This window comes from Triticum dicoccoides, chromosome 2A (genome assembly GCF_002162155.2).
Source record: "Triticum dicoccoides isolate Atlit2015 ecotype Zavitan chromosome 2A, WEW_v2.0, whole genome shotgun sequence".
Classification (NCBI taxonomy): Eukaryota; Viridiplantae; Streptophyta; class Magnoliopsida; order Poales; family Poaceae; genus Triticum; species Triticum dicoccoides.
The window spans coordinates 565,857,623-565,871,671 of record NC_041382.1 but is presented as its reverse complement, the minus strand read 5'-3'; the positions used below and the strand labels follow the sequence as shown (position 1 = coordinate 565,871,671).

The 14,049-nt window shown below is 46.1% G+C and overlaps 1 protein-coding gene across 1 annotated transcript; it reads right to left on the bottom strand.

The window, feature by feature from the left end:
• Positions 1–985: 985 nt before the first annotated feature.
• LOC119355412 lies at positions 986–3,602 on the bottom strand. The gene is made up of 4 exons (XM_037622215.1): positions 2,635–3,602; positions 2,339–2,536; positions 1,987–2,266; positions 986–1,311 (listed from the first exon to the last, which is right to left on the bottom strand). Exons 1-3 carry the CDS (start codon positions 3,502–3,504, stop codon positions 2,018–2,020), a joined length of 1,317 nt encoding a protein of 438 aa, XP_037478112.1. The 5' UTR covers positions 3,505–3,602; the 3' UTR covers positions 986–1,311; positions 1,987–2,017.
• Between the last annotated feature and the right edge of the window lie 10,447 nt (positions 3,603–14,049).

Genomic DNA, 14,049 nt, shown 5'->3' with positions numbered 1-14,049 from the left:
ACTACCATCGCCTAAAGCGGCAGTGCAAGTACCAGAGAAAATTCTGCAGAGGCGAGTGATCCATCGTGTTGACAAGAAGGTGGTTCAGGTCCTCCTTCAGTGGTCTGGTGATTCAGCTGATTTAGCAACTTGGGAAGACTTCGAAGCTATCAAGCAAAAATTCCCGCGCGCGCCGGCTTGGGGGCAAGCCGTATCTCAACAAAGGGGGATTGTCAGCGACAAGGTGCAGAGTACACAGGAGGAGGCGCCAAGTTCAATCGCACAGCCCACGCGCAAGCCTCGTCTTCCGTCTCAGCTTGCTGGGCCTGAATGAGTCTTAGGCCATGTACGTATATAACCAGCTATCACCACTGTAATCAGCACGGTAAGGAAAACGGCTGGAGACAGATAGGCAGAGAGAGAATAGCTCATGTTATCTTCAGAGAGAATAGCTCATGTTATCTTCCTCCTCTCGTTGTGATTCAAACTTCATCCATGGAAATACAGATCGAGACCTCACAAATCGATCCCCTCTGTCCTGGTCAATTCTTGATCAGCCAAGGAGTACTTACTCTCTCAGATAAACATCAGCAGGATCACACACCATTGATGTTGGTGTTTGTGTACATCGGCAAATTTTGAATGTATACAGATATATCCAAATGAAACACCAGCAAACAGTACACACAGATGCGTGAGTTTGTACAAAACATTATGCCTGGAGCTTGTGACGCAACTCTTCATCACCAGCTGTACAAAGGGACCCTAGCTGCATCCTCTGTCCATCAAGTTCAGAGGGAACCGGAAGAAAAGAGAGGGATAAATGATTTGCAATGTAGAGGGAGGGAGGAAACCGAAATCAACTCTCAAGTTCAGAGGATGAACAGATCAGAAAGTTAATTTGGCTCGTATAAATATAATGAGCTGTAGAGTGAACATCTATCGCTGCACAATCTACTTTTGTTGAAAACACACAAATGCATCATCAAAATGAAACAGCGCGACAAGCAATTGAAACCATAAGCTTAACTGGTTACTAGCTTGCAGAACATAACTGACACAGGTTGAGTGCATTAACTTTGATTACTGAATGGCATAGGAGCCATTCAGAAATTAACTAAGAGTGTACCACTTATAGACACATATAAAGCTTCAGTACACTGGCAAAACAACACCTAAGATAATCGGTTGAAGCAACAAAGCAAAATCCTAACACAGGTAACAGAGTTGGCCATTGCAGGAAAGAACGGTTTTGTTGATGCACAACACATGTCCACAGATGTATGGGTGAGAATCATGTAGACAGGCGATTTTGGCTACCATGCATTAACCCTGCAGACGATTAAACAAGGTCTGATCAGAATCATAATGTGCTCAAATTTAAGAGTCGTTGTTATGAGTAAAAATTGCTGTCGCTGGCAGATAAAACACAATACAAGCTGTAAGCAGAGAGAAATACAAAAGTACTCATCGAACAGAACTTAACTGGAACAAAGTATGGACAATAAAATTCAGATGAGACCTTAACTTCAGGTAATCTAGAAACTATCTTTTTACATGCTGACGGCAGAGAGCAATACCAAAGCACTCCTCAGACATAATTTAAGTTTTAACTGGAACTAAATAAGCACAATGAAATTCAGATGAGACATTAACCTGAATACAGCTGCAAAATACAAGGGCATGATAAAAAATTCAACACGGAAGATTGAGTAAATTAAAAGTGCAACTTAGGCATGGAAGTCTGCAAAAAAATTCAAATTGTTTATCGCCCACTCATGAGTAATTATATTTAACTAATGAGATCTCTTAACTGATAACTGGGATACATATGCACCAGACTTCAAAATTTGATGGTCAATACAGACACCCTAGATATTCTAATTCTGCACAACATGAAAATAACGAACAGCTAAACTTTAGGTTTCGACGAAAGTTATCAGGATTAACAGTTATATCCTTGCTGCATCTAGGAGCATGCTATTCATGAATGACAACCATACTCACCGGAGCTAAGATAGACATAGAATTCCACAGGTTAATTGGCCCTGAAGATGTTGTATAGTTTTGTGCGTCTATAGCTACTTGCTGAGGCCTTATCTGACAGCTTCACAATCATTCTTTTAAGCATTGGCGCACATCTGAGTACCAGTTTCAAGAAATCAAGCTCATGATTGTCTCCTTCAAAGCCGTTGATCTCCACTTCTTCGAGAGCAGTCAAGGAGATAGTTTGGACTCTCCAGCCCGAGGACTCACATGGACAATCTGGTGAGCATCTTTCTTTCACCTAAAACCAAAAATTATATGTGAATTATTACACAATGTATCATTGGGGTATGTAATCAGAGCAGAATATTACCGCTGATCTCTGTAGGATGACCTTAAGCTTCTGCATAGTAGTACAAATTCGATTACTCCCTAGGAGATAAAACGCGAGTGCTCCAAACATATGTCCACTTGTTCGGAGATGTAGTTCCAAAATAGAAAACTCAGCAATCATATGCTTTTCTATATCCTGAGTAATGGTATCCGCTTCACCATGAAAAATCAACGATCTCTGAAGAAAGTATTGGCAAGATATATATCATTCACAAATTTAATTTAGTCAGAATTTGTAGTAGATTGTGCAGGAGAAGGTAGGGATAAGGTACGAACGGCGCCAAAATGAATGTGCAGCGAAGAGAGTTGTCCTTGTGTCTCTGCTGTCCGTAGTAACACCTCCTCCAGTAGCCAAAAACCAAACACAATAGAGCCGTCGTTATAGCAGCAGCGCCATGAGACCTTCTCCAGCATTGGTGCCGAGACGGAGATGCTGGGGTTCGAGGATATGAAGGACATGGTCAATTGCCTGAGCACGGGGGCAACGATGCTGATATGGTCTGTCAATCCTGCCTCGCGATCCACCACAAGCTCCTGCAGCGACACAGAGTTGAGGCACAGGACGCCCAAAAGGAGGCTGCCAAGCCGGAGCGTGCGCAAGCGCGGGCAGCAGGGGATGAAGGAGTCAAGGTCGGGAAGGAAGCACGACAAAGACAGCGTCTCGAGCGCGGGGAACTCGACGCCGGCAGGCACGCTGAGGATGGAACAAATGTCCAGCACGATGGAGGCGGCGCGGTGGAAGTAAGGCAGGTCGAGGACGACGGTACAGCCTATTAAGTGCGAGGGGAGAGCCACGACGAGCGACTCCGGCTCGAGCCCCGCTGCGGCGAGCAGCAGCGAGTTGATGCCGGCGGAGTCGGGCCTGCGATGCCCAGGGAGGCGCTTGTCGGGGATGCGGAATTCGAGGAGGGAAACCGGGGGAGGGGGGCGAGAGACGCCGCCGAGCGCCGCTTCGAGCGAAGCGTAGGGGACGTCGCGGAACACGATCTGGCGGAGGCGGGGCCAGAGGCCGCGCCACCGGCGGGAGAGGACGCCGGTGCGCGCGGCGGCGCCGGCGCATCCGAGTCGGGCGAGGATGAGGAGGAGCAGGTCGTCGGGAGGACGCTGATGCGGTCCGGTCCGCCGTCTAGCTGCTCGGACGGGCATCGCCGAGATCTCAGCTCCATGGAAGCTCAGTGAAACCCTAACGTCTCCCCTTCCGAAGCTACTCCAGCTACAAGTACCAATCGCGATGCAGTATCCGTCCCTCCCTCCTCGTGCTATTAAATTCGAGGCGACCATTCCCAACACCGTCTTCTTTAGGCTGGTCACAATGTGGAGGAACTTTATACACTCCAATACAATTTTGCTTATGTGGCACATATTTAATAAAGAGAGAGGTGCTTGTAGTAACTAGCTAAGTTACCGAAACATCACACACTTCAAAAAACAATGAGTCTATAACCTAATAAATACATCATTGCATGACACTACATAGATGTTCTTACCCACTGTGAAGATAATAACATAGTCTAGGAAAATGTGTAAGTTACTAGCTTATGTTCTTGCCCATTGTGACCAGCCTTAAATTCCCTCCTTTGCCATTTTGTATTCGTCTGATGTCCATTGCAACTTTGCATGTACTCCCTCCTATCCTTTTTACTCTGCACATTGCATTTGCCGAAAGTCAAATTTAGTTAGTAAGTTTGATCAAATTTATATTAAAAATTATTAGCATCTATAATATCTAATAAATATAATATGAAAATATATTCCGAGATGAATCTAATAATGTTGGTGTTGTTATGTAAATGTCAATAATTTTTTATATAAACTTGGTCAAAGTTGGATGAGATTAACTTCAGACAAACCTAATATGCAGAGTAAAACGGACTGGAGGGAGTACTCCTACTACTCCATTTTGCAGAACGTTTTCTTTTTGTGCCTGGTATTATTATTTTTTCGTATTTCTGTTTGAAACTTAGCGGACTTCTAGTACTTTTTGATAAGCTACGGAATTTTTTTGGTACACGTGTATTGGATAGAAACTTACTTTTAGTTTTGCTTTCTGGTTGAAACTTTGTCAAATTAAAAATTTAAGTTTGGAATACTACCGAAAATTTTGGGCATGTAGGTATTGGATAGAAACTTGCTCTTGCCCTTTGATTCATCTGTCTAATGCAAGTACTTCATTTTTGGGAATGGTTTTTTTAATACTTCCTCCGTCCCAAAATAAGTGTCTTAATCTTAATACAATTTTATACTAAATTTAATATAAAATTAAGACACTTAATGGCGATTGATTTTGTTTTTTGTTTGAAACTTAGTAAAATTATAATTTAATCTTTGGAAAGCTATGCAAAAAAGAGGTACATGTGAATGGGAAATTCAATTTGGCTCCCGGGAGCACATGCTTGCTCCCGGGACCATTTTTTTTCAAATGCCAAAAAAAGTGAGATAAATTTTTTTTTCGTGATCTTTGTCACATACAAATGATACGTGTAAATTTTGAGGCAAAAAGGTTAAGCATTTTGGCCTGTGCAAAAAAAAAAGCAAATCAAAGACAAAATGTCATCACAAAATGACAACCCAAATTTGTTTTTTCACCGACGAAACACTACTGCTCGGTTCCACATGAAAACTGCCAAGCATGTTTGCGACACCAACACGATCATCTACAAAAATTTATAGAATTTTTTGAAAACATTTACTATTTTTTCAAGGTACTGTTCACCCGGGAGCATGTGCTCCCGGGAGCCAAAACGCGCACTCCCCATGTGAATTGTATATAAACTTACTCCTGTTCTTTTTTTTCTCTCCAAAAAAACCATTTTTGTGTTCTGCTATTATAGTGTTACTCGCTCTTGTGATCTAAAAAGATTCACTATTTACAAATTGCTTGACCTTTCCATTTTTTTACTTTTAAGCCTTTGAATCAACCGTCTAAACCTTGTTAAAGGGCAGTCCCAATGCTCCACCATGTCTATATATCTAAAGCACACCACCTTGACAAAAATCTAATGTAGCACCTTATTTAATGGACTCTGATGAGTGTCACACGTGTGGCATGAAGCAATTACATCCTCATGTTTTTTTTTGGCAAGGTTAGTTACCCGATAATGGCAACTTTAGTTGTGAAGCATGACAACTTTCTATTTGAATGGCAAGTTTCATCTTTTTGAGGGCTTTTTTGGATGTCAATTTCAGTTGTAAAAGCTTCAGGGCAGTGTTACTTCGTGCCACACATGTAGCACTTATCATTTGAGTATTTAGTAAAGAAAGAGAATTGTGTTGTATCTTGATTGAAATATAGCTCATATCCAATGTGGCCCCTCAAACCTTCTGCAAGCGTCCAAAACGATCATTTTGCCACCCAACACGGTACCTTGTCGGTTCGCTGACGCGTTTGGATGTCCGTTTAGGCTTTGCGGGAGTCTGCATCGCCACCACGTAGAATTTCGACACCCCCAACTCACTCAATCTCCCCTCCTGGTCCACTTCTCTATCATTCCGCCCTGCTTTGCATCCGCACCCTCATCGTCTGCCGTCGCAGTTATGCCTCTCCGGCCACCGTTGTGGCATCCTCGGGCGTCTGTAGCCCCCACCAACACACCAGCCCGCCTTGGACTACACCCCTGCCCACAGGGTCCCTCCGTAGCCAGTTACCCTTCGTTCCTTGTCAAGGACGTCCATAGAGGACACCGCACTCAATAGGTGTTCAGCCAAATTCCATTGAGCATTTTTGTTGAACTTCTTGTTGTTTCCTAGAGTAATTCGATAACAGGGTACTCGATCATTGAGGATGAGTTGTTGTGCGATGTGAGGTTGGTTGTATTTGCGGACTTTGTAGGCATGAACTCAAGGGGCTCGATCTGTTGGCAATGTGTGCATGCTTCATTCCATGAGCAAAAGAACTTCACGCCTACAACATGCACGTCTTTCGTGAATGTAATGTGAAGTCAAAAGGGCATCGATAGTACACCATCTGCAACTCCGTCATGAAGTATTGCGGTGCAATTCACCAAGTGGAGACAAAGGTGGCCATTTGGCTCGTCAACCATGGAGATTGAAAGTTTTTCTTCTTATTGCTCTACATGTTGGTTTAATTCATTCATTCACCCAATGTTGCTCTACACGTTGTATAGCTTGCATGCGATGTCATGATGTACTACATGTCCGAGGGCAAGCCATTCACGCACATACATTATTGGGTGAAGCTTAAGGGGCAGTATGTGTGGGACGACATGTGCCGATTCCGACTCAAGTATCGTTGAATTTGGAATCGATGAATTCAAAAAACTTGTTGAACATCCGGTTATCTAGGATGCAATATTTACATTTGAACTATTGTGTATTAGGGATATTTGCATGTTATTTATCGATAAAATTGTGTGTGTTTTTGTAATATTTTTAGTGTTGCTAACTTAGCAAAATATCAGGGGCGTACATTTAGAGGACAAGATTAAATGGTCAGATCCCGCATCAGTGTCCGCGGACTAGTGATGCTAACCAGTCTACGGACAAAAAACGTGTCTGTTGCAGAGGACGGCGCTGGAGGTGCCCTAACATCAAAACCAAGACAACTAATATAAGTTTTCTCTCAAAAATTGCACTAAACGACAATACTTTTAGTTACTAAGATATACTTGTAAAAAATGTATTGGTTTCCTAGACCTAGCAATGATCAATTTTATTATTATTATTATCATATCTCTCTATATCTATATCTAAATAGTTAGGCTTCACTACTAGAAATTTTCTGCATATATGTGGTTTCATGTCCTCTCAATTATTGATAGCCTTTTGATCGGAATTGCGTGTCAGTCTACATCCAAATGGCTAGATTTTTTTGCACATGAGTACTTCCATGCCACCTCAATTATTGATAGTTGTTCGATTGAAATTGTGTGTCATAGGCAAGTCATGCATGCACAAATAAATTACCTTTTTTCAAGTAATTTCCTTGTTAATTTGTGTGTGGTCATGGATGGTATACGTGTTAGATGCTTGAAGCGAAAATATATAGTCCATGCACCACAATTTTGTTAAAATGTGGTGTCATGTTAAGTTCAATTCATTTTTTTATACATCATTTTAAATTCGTATGGTTCGTTTTTTAAAATACAAACTGAGAACACTCTTACATTTTTCAGTTAGTTTTAATTATTTTTAGCACCTATTAATTCAATTATTTCAATACGGCTCCCACAACAACATAAGGTCATTTTTAGTCATTTTTGACATCAAGACGACTAACAATTCTTTTGAATCTTGCTCGTTCGTCCATGTCTTTCGAGATCAGAAACTTGGCAGTGCACATGTTGGCTAGGGCCAATGAGTTTTCTGTTTTCCTTTTTCATGGTGAAGCTCTTGTAGATGAATAAAATGCTTGATGTTCTACTGGAAAAAGTCACTCTTGTAAGGTGCATGGTCGAAGGGAGGAATCGAAAGTTGTTATGTTATACAAACTAGAAGAACGCCCGTGCGTTGCAACGGGGCCACATTAACTTTAAGAGTTCAATATTACGACATTGGCGACCTTTTTTACCATCAAATCCTCACACACACACAGACACACACTCTCCCTCCGTCTTCCTCACTCTCTATCCCCCTCTCCCTCTCTCTCTAACACACACACATATCTATCTTATTGGGTACGGGACCATAATACATCTATTTCACACATACACGCTAGTGCATAACAATATGGATTATGTGTATTATATTTGCCACCAGAACTGAGGGAATTAATTTCATGTAAATCGACCAGCCACAGCTCCAAGAATACGCGGACGAGGTGGCTCGGGTCGGCGTCGGCGCCGTCCAGCGCGGGCCACGGGCCCGCTTCCAAGTGCACGTGCAATGCATGTCTTCACAAATATTATAACCAGATGTGAGAAATCACATGCATAGAAAAGACATTCTGATAGCAATCCAAATACCATACTCAATTGAATACCTAACCTGGACAATACTCTTATTTCTATGCGCCAAAAAAATGGAATAGCAAAGCTAAGTATGCCTACATACGCTCAGATTATATATAAGAATCTTGCGTGAACAATTGCAACAAAGCACTAAGCAGCGATAAATTTAAATAAAAAATCCATTAACTATGCAGGCAACAGGCTTGTTACAACATAGAGAGATAGGAAAATGTCACCTCCAGTAATGTAGCGCAAAGGAGTGGAACGAAGCATGAATGAGCGGTTGTCTGTTCTTCTCCATGTACATGGATCAGCAGTAGAGGCCAAGTATATAAGTACTTGACCGAACTCCACACTCCACTCTTCGTGTACGGAGAGCCATGTCACCTTCTCGCCGCTGCAGCATGGGAGGACGGCTGGTTCACGTGACCCTCCAGCTGGGGGATCCATGGTGGCTGACCGTCGAGCTCGAGGCAGAGAAGTTGAGGGCAGTAGTGGCGAGATCCATGCCGGCCAACCGGGCGAAGAGGAGGTCGTCGGGGAGGGACACATCGGCAAGATCCGGTCACCACGCGACCTGAAGAGAAACAGTGATCTCCACAAGCTGTAGGCCGACGGCGTGCTCCATCCCCTGCGATGGGGTGACCATGGCGGTGGCCACAGCTCCTCATGCTCGCCTCGATCTTGGCGACACACCCTGAGTGTAGGAGGCAGCAACGACCTCGACGAAATCATGGCCTCCATCCCGGAACGCAATCATGTCGCTCTAAATAAATGGATTCAATCATGTGACTCTAATTACTTCGGATTGTTATGTGCACACTAAGCGGGGTGCAGTTAGGAAAGAAAATGTTCTCTAATTAAAGTGATTGAGTGATTTAAGGTAAGGTTAATTAATTTAGATTTGATTTTTAGTGATTGTTAGTAAAGTACGATGCGTCTTTAAAATCTTTTATTTGTTTCCTTAAAATATATTATTTGTTTCCTAAAGAAATTTGCAATAATGGAAGATATCGGTTGATTTGGATAAGTTAGTAAATTTAAATCCGTGATTGCGTGCACGTTTGGAAAGTGCTGATCTCCACAAGCTGTAGGCCGACGGCGTGCTCCATCCCCTGCGATGAGGTGACCATGGCGGTGGCCACAGCTCCTCATGCTCGCCTCGATCTCGGCGACACACCCTGAGTGTAGGAGGCAGCAACGACCTCGACGAAATCATGGCCTCCATCCCGGAACGCAATCATGTCGCTCTAAATAAATGGATTCAATCATGTGACTCTAATTACTTCGGATTGTTATGTGCACACTAAGCGGGGTGCAGTTAGGAAAGAAAATGTTCTCTAATTAAAGTGATTGAGTGATTTAAGGTAAGGTTAATTAATTTAGATTTGATTTTTAGTGATTGTTAGTAAAGTACGATGCGTCTTTAAAATCTTTTATTTGTTTCCTTAAAATATATTATTTGTTTCCTAAAGAAATTTGCAATAATGGAAGATATCGGTTGATTTGAATAAGTTAGTAAATTTAAATCCGTGATTGCGTGCACGTTTGGAAAGTGCTGATCTTCACAAGCTGTAGGCCGACGGCGTGCTCCATCCCCTGCGATGAGGTGACCATGGCGGTGGCCACAGCTCCTCATGCTCGCCTCGATCTCGGCGACACACCCTGAGTGTAGGAGGCAGCAACGACCTCGACGAAATCATGGCCTCCATCCCGGAACGCAATCATGTCGCTCTAAATAAATGGATTCAATCATGTGACTCTAATTACTTCGGATTGTTATGTGCACACTAAGCGAGGTGCAGTTAGGAAAGAAAATGTTTTCTAATTAAAGTGATTGAGTGATTTAAGGTAAGGTTAATTAATTTAGATTTGATTTTTAGTGATTATTAGTAAAGTATGATGTGTCTTTAAAATCTTTTATTTGTTTCCTTAAAATCTATTGTTTGTTTCCTAGAGAAATTTGCAATAATGGAAGGTATCGGTTGATTTGGATAAGTTAGTAAATTTAGATCCGTGATTGCGTGCACGTTTGGAAAGTCCTGATTTGCAAGGAAAGAGCTGAGGGGTAAATAAACCGGTGAATAAGAAACCATCATCGAAAAAAATCTACGACGGTTAACCTACGGAAAAAAACCGGACGAAAGTGGTGGGACGAAAAAAAACCTGGAAGCGAGACTACCAACTGCTCCATTAGGAGTAGAGATCCATACCAGCGGCGGCTTCTTTTTCTTTACCGATCAAGTTTTCTACCAAAGGGCAATGGTAAGTCCGGTTGCCCAAAAGCTCAATTTTACGGCCCTAAAAAGGCAAATGATATTTTAAAAGTATAAAGAAATAACTACCAAAAAATGCACACAACTCAGGTAATGACATGTCGATGGTTGCTTCCACCCAGGTCATCGGTTCGGATCCTACGAACTAGAGCTCAATTTTCACTTTTACAGCGAAAGGGCAAACATGATGAGAGGTTTCGATTCTTTTTAGCAGAAAAAGGAGCATGAGGCGCCAACTTATTCAGCTCAAGAGCATAGTACAACATGGATTACACAACCATATATGCTTTGAAGAGGGAGAAGTATCAAGTGTACCAACCCTCAAATGCTACCATGATACGAACTTGAAAAATTCAGATTTAAACATTCTAAAAATTTCTGAAAAAAAATCATGAGTGTTCACAACACATATGTCGACAACCGCTAAAAAATTCAAATAAAAATTCAAAATAAACATCAAGAAACAAAAAGAGAAATCTGTCATGAATAGTGTCAAAAGAAGACAAAAGCACACATGATACTATTCACATGTGAAGTTGTCTTTTTTGTTTCTCCATGCGTATTTTGAATTTTGATCTTATTTGAAACTTAACATTTATTTTCAAGAGTTGATACTTAACATTTATTTTCAAAATTCATCAAAACATATTCAAAATCGATCTTACTTGAAAGCCCTCGTCATAAGAAACACGATATGAAAGCATAACTTAAGTTGGATTGTTCTTTCAAAAGATATAAAAGATTTGAAAACTGGAAGCCAAAAATAAAAGCACACACTGGGGGCTCGGTGCCCCCGCACTTGCGTGTGTTAGGGCATCTCCAGCCGCGCCCCCAGGAAGCCCCCACGGTCACTTTTTCATTGCCGGCAGTGAAAAAAGTCTCCAGTCACGCCCCCAGGATCACATTTTTCGCCGGATTCGTCAAAGTTTAGCGCCGGCAGTCTCACCCCAAACCCAGCCCCCCGGGAAGCATCTGGGAGCGCCGACAATGTGTTTATGCATGCAAAGGCCCACATGCAGCCTCTCTCCTCTCACTTTTCACCTGACACACCCACGAGCTCTCTCTCTCTCCTCGTCTTTTCTTCCACCAACCGCGCCGCTCGCCGTCTCTTGTTGCCGTGCTCGCCGCCGGGGCCGCCCTACGTGCCTGCTCGCGCGCATGTCCGGAGCCGCGGCAGCTCGTCCGCCGGCATGTGGCTATGGCGTGGCCGGGCCGGAGCTCGCTGCGTGTGGCCATGGCGTGTGGGCGGGTGGGCGGGCGGGCGCGGTGCTGCCTGGGCGGACGGGCGCGGCTGTGGGCTCGGTCGTCCTCGCCCTCGTCGTCGGGAGAGCAACAAGGAGGAGGACGACCAGTGGACGCTCTTCATCGACCTGCCGGTGCTGGAGGCCGCCACCGCCAGCTTCTCCGACGGCAACCTGCTCGGCCGCGGCGGCTTCGGCCCCGTCTACAAGGCAAGCGACCAGCAACCTCCTCCTCCTCCTTGTTGCTCACGCCGTCGTCCTCGCGCGGTGCCTCGGCGACGCCGTCGTCGGGAAGGAGCAGGAGACAGTGGAGGATGCCATGATGAGGTAGGGCGCAGCCGTGGCCTGGACGGCGCGGCGCGGGCGGATCACCGTCCCGTCCGCTGACCGGCTCGCAGACCGGCTCCACCGGCCGCAGCATGGCACGCGATGCTGCCCGTGCCCGCTGAATACGCGGCCGCCGCCGGGTTCAGCTGCGCCGTACTCGGTGGCTGCCACCTGCACCTGCTCGGAGGCACCAACATGCGGCCGGTGGTGTTCTACAGCTTCGGCGTGCCAGACATGCTGCGCCGGCGCCACTGATTCGGCGTGTACGTCACTGGCGGAGAGAGCGGCGGGGGCGGCCTCAAGTCCACGAAGGTCACCGGATGGAGAAGCCCCAGCACTTGCATCGACGGCCGGCTCTACGTTGTTGCCTCCCGCACGCGCCACTTGCACGTAGGTGAGGGCGGCCATGTTCAAGCTTGCTCTTGCTGCACCGCTCGCTCTCGGAGCAGGAGGGCTACCTCAACTCCGCCAACCAGGCGTTGCTCCTTCCCCGTCAGCTCGAGGGACAGGGCACGGGGCGAGGAAGCGGGGCATGGGGCGGCTCGACGTCGGCCTCCAGCTGCAGGATGTCTCCTCGAGCTTTTCATCGCCTCCTTCCCTGTCGACCCTCGCGCTCCTCCGCTGGGCTCGCGCTGAGGAGGTCGTCGACGCCGCCGCGGGCAAGATGCTCGACGAAATGACGCTTCGATTTTGGGAGTCCAACGCTGCTCGTGGGGAGGCAACGAGTGGAAGTGGTTTGGCCCCCAAGGCCTAAGTTCTCGTCGGCAGCCCCCCAAGAGGCGAAAAAAGGTGCCTCCTGGGGGGCAAACGGTTGGAGATGCTCTTAGACTACTTGAGTTGGTCAAGTGCGTTACTGACTTGAGCTGGTCAAGTATGCCTTATCCCGCCGACATTGCATGGCGCATGCAGCGCAACGGCCCATCGATCTAGGATCAATTGTTGTAGAGAGTGCGTGTGTATCTCCTTCTCCTCCCTCTGATGTACTCTATATATTATCACCCCTTGTGGATGAATACAAGTGTGATGCATCCCAACCTCATCTCAATTCTCAACATGGTATCAGTTTGATCCAAACCTACGCTTCCGCCATGGCCACCGAGGTTGACGCCGCCGCCGCGGCCGCCGCCGCCGCGGACTCCTCTCCGGCTACCTCCTCTCCTCTCTCTCCTCCCGCTACATCTCCCCTGCCAATCCCTACCCTCCCTCTCGCAACCCCATCTCTGAGTGTCACTCCTGCACCCCTCCCTCTCCAGACGGCGCCGCCACCTACCTTCTACCCGACGGCCACGTATGTGCACGCCATGCGTGTCGAGGGTGCTCACATCAATCTCCCCGTCCGCCTCGCCATGAACGGCGCCAACTACACTGTCTGGCGGGGGATGATGCTCGATGTCATCGATCAGTATGACGTCGCCTCTTGGATCGCGCTGGACTTCACCGACTACGTCGGCGACGCGAGCTGGAACATCGTCAACAAGGCAGTGAAGCGGTGGTTCCTCGGCGCGATGGTGACGGAGCTCACCGCCTTCATGCTCGACCGGGAGGCCACCGCCGCCCAGACCTGGGCCTCCGTCGAGGCTCTCTTCGTCAACAACCGCCGGGCGCGGCGGTTCTAGCTCCAGAGGAGCTCTCTGAAACTCGTCAAGGGGATCCCTCCATCTCCATCTTCTGCGCGCGCCTCAAGTCCATCTCCGACGCGCTGCGTGACGCCGGAAGACCCTGGATGATGATGAGTTGGTCATCCAACTTCTGTGTGGCGTCAATAAAGATCGTCATCAGACCACCGCCAAGATTATAGAGAAGTCCCCAACTCCCGTACCTTTTGACGTCACCGTCGGCATGCTTCTGCACGACGAGATCGGCAACAACTTCGCTGGCTCCACCCATCACAGCGCCCTCACCGTCCAGCAGAGGGGCTCGTCGCCCGCGCCCTCAGTTGGG